This window comes from Opisthorchis viverrini, assembly GCF_000715545.1.
Source record: "Opisthorchis viverrini unplaced genomic scaffold opera_v5_330, whole genome shotgun sequence".
Classification (NCBI taxonomy): Eukaryota; Metazoa; Platyhelminthes; class Trematoda; order Opisthorchiida; family Opisthorchiidae; genus Opisthorchis; species Opisthorchis viverrini.
The window spans coordinates 148536-156953 of NW_008751991.1; the positions used below are offsets into that span (position 1 = coordinate 148536).

The 8418-nt window shown below is 45.6% G+C and overlaps 1 protein-coding gene across 1 annotated transcript in view; it reads left to right on the forward strand.

The window, feature by feature from the left end:
- Positions 1-2776: 2776 nt before the first annotated feature.
- Positions 2777-8418, forward strand: part of T265_10093 (hypothetical protein) — a gene marked incomplete at both ends in the record, with an annotated part of 36388 nt that continues 30746 nt past the window's right edge. Inside the window, 2 exons of the mRNA XM_009176363.1 lie at positions 2777-3177; positions 5421-5639. Coding sequence (XP_009174627.1) covers positions 2777-3177; positions 5421-5639 — 620 coding nt within the window. The remainder of the gene's footprint in view (positions 3178-5420; positions 5640-8418) is intronic.

Sequence of the window (8418 nt, forward strand, 5' to 3'; positions counted from 1 at the left end):
ATCAAGGTACTTATTTCGGACAACATGCGTCGATGTTCTTTTCGAGTGAAAAATTTAAGGGGAGCCATATGGTTAGAAGGAATATGTGACAGCAAATGAAGAGGTTTTGGCATTTTTATCATCTTACTTCTGCCGGGGCGAGATGGCCCAAGTGGTTAGAGCGCGAATTTACTGACCGAAAGGTCCGTGGTTCGAACCCGACCTCTGCCTCTCGACTTCCCCTGTCTAGGCTTGGGCAACCTGGCGTCGTGCAACCTTCGGGTGGCATGGCAGTTAGGCACCGAAAGGGTGCTACAGCTGGAAGGTTTTTTTCTACTTTTGCCGCCCCATTATGAGATCATTCTATTTCAAAGGAGCGCAACCAAAAAACTAATTCTTTCAAATGCAGATGAACATACCGATTTCTTGAAACTCAAGTATTAACCTCAAGGGCCATTCATTCGTTACTCAACGAAGGCCTTGTTCGGCCCCCTTGAAGAGAACCTCCTATCAAAATGGACCACTTCGATCAGTTTACGTGGATGATCTCTGTTGGATAGAATACTATACTGACAAAAAGCAAGCTGCTTCCTAGTACCAGCCTGATTATCTCTCAGCACAATCAAGGCTATTGCAATCGAGGTTGAAACGACCACGTAGATGCGCTTATTGATTGAAAACTGTTTTATTCTAACACTAAAGCCGCCAACTCACACCACATGCAGGATGTTTGCATCTTCTGAACGAGCTCGAGGAAGCACAACTGTCAAGGCGTGAGGCCACGAACCGAAAGGTCTATGGTTCTACTCCAACCATCGCTTTGCATTTGCTTTTTTCTAGGTTTGGTGAGCTTCTCTGCCTCATTTGAGTTGTACAGCAAGCACGTACCAAAAGTGTCCTAGTTGAATGATTGTATTTTTTCTTGGAATGAACAAACGCTGGTAAATGAACAAACTCTGGTAGAGAGCTACAAGTGAGGGCACATTCAGTTAGGACAAAGTAGACGTGTTTATCTCCTCTGTTTGTTAGCCTGATGTGGGCATTGAATTCCTAGTGCATCGATACGGTCGTCTGGTGGAATCGGCTGTTTATGCAAAACGTCTAACACTGGTTGATTTTCAGGTGGATGTTGATCTGTTTTCCGAGCCCGGCAATCGGTGTTCGAACGTTTCGTCACCATGCGACCAGTGCACAATTGTTGGGTGTTCAATCACCCGAGCTTCCAATATTTCAACACATTCCCAAAGCCTAAGCAGTAGGCTGGTGATCTTAGATATGGAAATGGCAGAAATTATGAAGCTCAAATATCCTTAGTTTTTCATCCTAACCAGCCTTTTACTGATATGCCTTAGCATTCGAATATTAAAGCGGGGACAAGTGTCAGCACGTCTGAGAAGCGCTTCTTAGGAAGTACTGCTGGTAGACTCACTGGACCAAGAGCTACCTAAGAATGTTATCCGATTGCCCAAGTGGAAGAGAAGAGTTTTCACAGAGTGATTGTGGCATGTACTACGTACGTATGCTCAACCTTCGACTCCCCAACTACCGATATTCTGTCGGTAGAATGTTCACGGGGGACAGACCGTGATAGGACACTTAAAAGTACTCTGCTACATTCATGCTGACCGGGGCCAAAGTGATCCTGTTTGAAGATGGTTTTAAACCCCTCACGACATGGTCCACAACGGATTTCAGTGTCGCACCTGCTGTCATTCTTACTCCCTCTGGTTGGAAGGATTCCCTACAAGATGTTCAGTGCGTGCAAGTAATACACTACTCATAAGGTCGCTGAAAACCCCTCGGCAGCACATGACCGGTTTTGCTCTTCTTTGGGCTCATCAGATAGGCATAGTCCCCTAGTTTCCGTAATACTTAGGTTCCATTTGAACCCAAATTACACGAAATTGGCGAAATACACTCATTTGCATAACACCATAGACGAGTGATTCAGCTGGGTTCCAAATGAATCTCCCATCAAAACCAAATTGTTGTACAACTGAGTGTATTTCGCTTATTCCTGGTGCATTTTGCGATGATGCGTACCGGTGGGCGTCCAAAAGGTGCACCTGACGACGCGTCTGTGCCTTTACGAGTTTCCGCCATCGACCGCCTGTCATAGTTCAACGTTTGAGAACAAATCTTCCGGTAGATGGGATATTTGATGGAAGCGAGAGTCCTAGGCGCAGACAGATAACGTTTGTACGGCAATGAGGCATCAGTGTCATCACTGATGTTGCCGTCTTTAGTGAGGATGATGAAATTACATTGAAAATTCTGGAGAGGGAATGCTTGTAATCCAAACTTGTATATCAGTATCGTGAGTCTTAGTCATTCAGCTACCTGCAGTTTGGGTTACTGTGCTTTTAAGTAACAACTTTTTTTTGGGATACTGCAATGTTGTGAATTCCACTCTTTTCAGCTGAGTGCGTGTGATAGTAGCGCCCCAACCGACTCAGGGAATCTAAAAAATTTCCTCAGGTATGTGATTTTACCGGACGCGAGTTGCCAATTCTACGTGCCATTCGCCGTTTCTCATCATTCACTCTTTCTTACTTCAGACGAAGCGCATATTTCAGGTGACTGTGCTCCTGAAAACCAGTTTTATGGCAATCTCAGACAGACATTACCGGTTTTTGTTGGTTTCAGCTGTTCTACAAGTTGTAGCTACAAGTCTTATCCTTCACGTCGCTTTACTTTTCAGCTTCATGGAAGAATTTCTCCGTATGTAGTACCCATGTTTACTCTGTCGATCACATTCAAGACGACCACTGTTAATTAGAGAATTAGGACGGTTCAAATGCCTGCCGACCTCGTGGAACGTCATGGTGAGGGATCACTGCCCGTACCACAGTTGTGTACTTCGGGAGACATCAGCCCAAGTAAGCGGGTCGAAGCTATACCCGCCAGCATGCTTCAGCAAGCACTGCCGGGCAATTCTTCTGTGATGGCCAAAGTGATGCTCGTACAGTCCCAATGCGCTGTTATGAACTCAGGAGTTCTTCATGATCCGAGCCACACATGCGACGAAGGAGATGATGCGGCGAAAAAAGTATGCGATTCCGGAGACAGTGCACAAAATTCGGCAAAGTGGTCTTTCTTTACTAGAATAATGGGCTGTCTGCGTTCGTTTGGATCGGTTTCGCGTGTAAGAAATCCCATGCTACTTACGGAATCAGGCAAGTTTTTAATCGCCTTCAAGTACTGGTTGCTAGTAGTAAAGTCCGTGTTTTATCCACGTTTCAATTTTATTCTCTACAAAAAATGTCTTCTGTTCTATATGTGTTACACGATTGCCAATTGTGGTCGATAAGTTTGTCAATATCAATGCGGGCATGTTGCCAACGCACTGTTACGCAACAGAAAATACCTCAGGAATTTCACTCGTTGACACTCATTGGTTGGCATGGTTACCCTGAGGAACATAACAGAGAATGTTGACCGATGCATTGCTGCATTTTCTTGTTTTGTTTCTCCTGATCAGGAATGCCATTCTCGTGGTTGTNTGGTTGTCCTTTTTGGACGGACCGTACGGTAAACATGCCATCTTTGTTAACCTGTGACGTGCTTTCTGAAGTTCTTTTGACTTTAAAGGAACTCGTTTCGATTTTTCAAACAGACAGTTTTATTTCCAATGTATGCCCAGTACGAGTTTTTGCGGTCGCCTTTAAAGTTATGATGGCCTGCATTTCTTTACTCCTGTCACATTTGTTCTCAATTCCTGGTAGGCTGAAGGGAGACGTCAGGGGGCTAACTGAAAAGTCTTCGGTATATCCCATCGATAACATCACTGATCGACGATTTGTGTTCGGAACCGATTTGGCAGTTTGCTCCATCAGTATTCTATAGACTGCGAGTGTGGGATGAATCGGTTCCGATGAACAACGCTTTGTTTTTGCACAATATGGTCTACTTTGTACACTAGATGGTTTATATTATGGGTTCGTGCAGAAAAAAGTCAGCCGCTCTACCATTCCACAGCTGGACCGACAGAGCTACGCACGAACTGTTCGAATATTTAGTTTTGTCCACCTTAATGACCGTTTCCACGGTGTATGCCAGTTTTTTTCTCTCGGTTTGTGATGGGTTTTTGCCGTACATGTGGATCATAAGCCCGATAAATTCCAGTGTTTTAAGTGCTTGAAATTACTGTTGCAGGAAAACTAGATTCGCGATATATACACAGTGCACTACCCATAAGGTTGCTGGAAAGCTTTCGACAGGCCACGACCGTTTTCGCCTTTCTTGGGGCTCATCAGGTAGGCGCATTCTCCGAGTTTCCGTCAACCTTATGTTTTACTTGGGACCAAATTACATGAAATTAGAGAAATACACTCATTTTCAAACAAATTTGGTTTTCCAGGAGACTCAACTGGAATCTCTCGTTTGTGATGTTTCCTGGAAACATCGCTAACAAGAGATTCAGCTGGGTTCCATGTGGGTCTCTCGCAAAACCAACTTTGTTTGCAAATGAGTGTGTTTCGCTAGATTCGCGATAGTTTTTAGACGACATAGTAGCAGTAATTAGTTACTGTCATTTCGTAAGGTGCACTTGAGTAAGAGGACAACCGACTTTTATTCAGTCTAGTTTAAAGCTGACCGAGTTTCACACTGCTTTGAGAGCAGAAATCAACTAAGGACTGTTTAAGGTCGCCAAACTAGGCTGAGGTCAGCGTGCAGACGAACGTACACACAGATGACCAGTTTACGAGCTTCTCTGCGTCTCGGTCGATAATATCCTCCTTTTCAAAGCCAGGTCTGTTACTTGTTCTCTGCAACGACCTCCTTTTGAGTTCAGAAATGCAGACGAAGAGTCAAAGATAAATTTTATTTAGTCTGCCAATGCACAAGTTGGCCTGTGCTCGATCCCAGCAGTAGCAATACAAAATCTGCGATGCATTTTCCACCAAAACACCGGAATTTCCAATGTGTAACTAGTCCGTAACAGACCAAAAAACAGTCGGAAATCTTAGTCACTTGGGTGTTTACCGTATGTCTCGATTGAGTCCCTTGTGTAGAGCAAATCATTGGCGATGTACTTCAATAGATTTGGACCATCTGCGTACACACCAGTGTTTGTGAATTCGATATCCTCCTAATTCCGACTGGAAACCATTGCATGTTTACTGCATTCAGTGCGTAGCAATCTCGTGTTCCACTCGGATCAGATTAGAATAAGCATGCTTGAACCCTCGGTGTATTGCACGGAGGAGCGTGGAACGCCACTATGCGGTCCACCGGCAAAAGCAACGGTTTTGTTTACTGAATACCAGCCGTTAACAGTCTGTATTGGTAGTGCCGATCACCTGACATTTTAAATGACACCTAATTGCTCGAGTTCTTGTGGTGTGAACCTCTTTGAACGACTGTAGCTTTGTATGATAATTTGACCTCTTTGGAGCCAAGTCATTGATGCTTTCCGCTACTGTCATCCTATGCGCCAGCCTCACTCACACTCCATCTTCGAATGTTTCAGAACCACCTTGGGAAGTCTCCTTTGATACGATCACCGATTTAGAGTGGATCGGTTCCGGGGCTCAGGGCGTTGTGCTCCGCGGCCGTTTACGTGGAGAAACTATTGCTGTGAAGAAGGTGAATGAACAGCGAGACACCGATATCCGACATTTGCGCCAACTCCGGCATCCAAATGTAATCCGATTTAAGTACGTGATTTTCTTTTGTGTGCGGACGTTTTTTCCCGTTTCCCGTTTCCCTTACAGTGTCTGATCAGGTTTTCTTGTCGTTTCTCAAGCTAGTACACTTGTTAACTTGAGAAAACGCGTTTCAGACATGCCAATGGTATTCCCAGTGTCTTGGTCCATAATCCGTTGAGAACTATACTGGGAGGGGGGGGGTTATGTATGTGAAACTCACAAAGGCTGTCATGTCATGTCGGTCAGTGGGTGAAGGTCCGAGTGACACGTTGGCTCTGTTCATCTGGGTCGCCTTTGACGTTCGCATTCTAAATCAGACTGCTCTTGCTTGTACGCTGGACTTGCTTTCTGTTGTTGAGTGTAGTCTCTTTGAAAAGAAGCTCTTTGACCCAAGTAATATTATTGAACCGACCTTTCCGTCGGTTTCTTTTTGCTTCTGGTTTCGTGCCGCTGGTGATCCAAAAGCCGCTGTGACTGGTTCTACCGGAACTGGTATTATTTCAAGTAATTTAGTTGAAGGGTCCCTGTATGACTGAATACCCTTTGCTCGTCGCTTGCGTGCGGTACATTTGTCAGTATCCGTGAAAACACCCCGTAAACGCACTGATATCCGCCGTCCGTTTATTGCATTTACTTGCACTCCGTCAGAACGAAGCTTCGATATGACGCCTTGATCGTTATTACAGCAGGCTTAAGACTCGAATGTTGTAATGATTTTCGGGGATATGAACGCATAAGTGGGCAGATTTAGCTCTATCGGGGCTTGGTTGGACCGGAATCGAGTCACGTGCATGAGAATGAGTGTCTGTTACAGTTGTGTGCCAATCACGGACTGTTCAGCACCAACTTGAGGAACAACCAGATCCGCTTGGCCGCATGATTCCGTCACTCACGAGCCAGCCTCAAACACAGATAGACGCGCGAATCACTTGCTAGGTACTGCCAGTTCTGGAACACCCATATTGATTATGATCGCGCGCTTGTCCTTTGCACATTTCGGGGCACGCAAGGTGCGCACATCTTGCCTGGCTATCCAAAAGTTGTTAGACTTTGAAGCACTTCCTTTCGACTATCTCATCTTCCGATAGGGACTCTTATGCGGGTGTACTACCCACAGCCTTGCAAGATGTCTGACACCGCATGTTGTTTGGCCCAACCAGGTTCATCTGAACACTGAGTCTTGAAGAAGAATCTAACCTTGCTCGAGGCTTGAATACATATTCGTGCTCAGTGCTTGGTCGGTTGTCATAATTCAGGTCTAAAAGAACATCTATGCTAATCGAGGAGGTTTGGAAGTCCAAAAAGCTGAAGAGATGGGGGAAGCGAGAAACTTTGGGATTGTACGAAACCCATGTCAACCCTTGCACAAACTCATCTCACCTACACGTATAGATAGACCGATTGTTGGCTGAGGATGTACATCTGTTGCCGAATGGTATGCTTGATACTCAAGATACCGTATGAAAACTATCATACCGTCTTAACAGGAAAGAAACATAGTTGTACCCTTTTTGGTAGCTTGATTACTATGCGTTCTTCAGTGTAAAACCCATGCTCACATAAAATAACTCTCCTTCGTTGTCAACTTTTTCTGACCTGTACTACTAGGTGGAGCATAGTAATAGGAAGTGGTCCAAGCAATTCTTCCACAAACTGCGTGGTTTTACAACCTGTTATCCTCACCATACATCTGTTTGTGCTAGAACTCGATTCCTGCCTTAGCTTATCGTCTCAACGGCGGCACCAGCCTTCAATCGTGCTCTCCTGATCAGTCGCAGTAGGAACTTGTTGTGTACTTCCACACCCATCCTGCGATATTGGCCTTCATATACCACTATTGTGCTTTCTATGCGAATCTCATGAGTCCGGAGTTCGAAAACCCACATGACTCTTCTCGTTCAGTTGGAGTCTGAGTTCAAACTTCTCTCTCCTGGCCTGGCGCAACTGTTTTAGCAATTCCACGCCAAAAAGAGGACTCAGTGAACTGGAGTTCCGGTTTTATTGAAGCTCAGCAGCGATGTTGGTTGGGATTTGAACCGCGGACTTTTGACACACAGGGTGTGTGTGTTACCACCACTTCACCGGCGCACATAGGACGCATTACGTTTGAACCGTCTTCGTGCTTGACTGGTTTATCCAATATCTCGAACGGCGACTCGGTAACTATCTTAGTTGTATGAATCGATTGACCCGCATGTTAGGACTGACCAATCCGGTAACGCAACGAATACTGGAAACATACGGGATAATTTTGGACGGAGGCTCAAAGTGTATATGATCACTAACCTGGCAGATAACTCGGAAGCGTACCCAACATCGGAATGACGGCTGCCCTTGCAACGTAGCCACACCAGTCTGCAATCAGTTGGTTCACTCCACTCCACAATCTGAAAGCTGGAAATTCTCGTGGTTTGTGGAAACCTGGCAGGTAACTCGGAAGCGTACCGAACGTCGGAATGACGACTGCCCTTGGAACGTAGCCACACCATCATCATCGTCATCATCAAAGACAGCATCATCAGTGGTGCCACTGATGCTTTACTGCCGTACAACACGCGACGGCCGATGTGGCATGCGATTATTGTTAGTTGTGTAGGTTATGGTTGTACGAGGGATGGGATACTGCCAGGGCGCCCACACCTAGACAGGAGGACGATTAGGGTCCTCAACCAAAGCCTTTGGCTCAAAAGCCTAACCGCAAGGGAGCGGTGTTTGGCGGGGAAATGCAAATGCATTACCTTTTCCACGGAACAAGTCGCCATACCTGTTCCAACCCCCAACCTGGAGG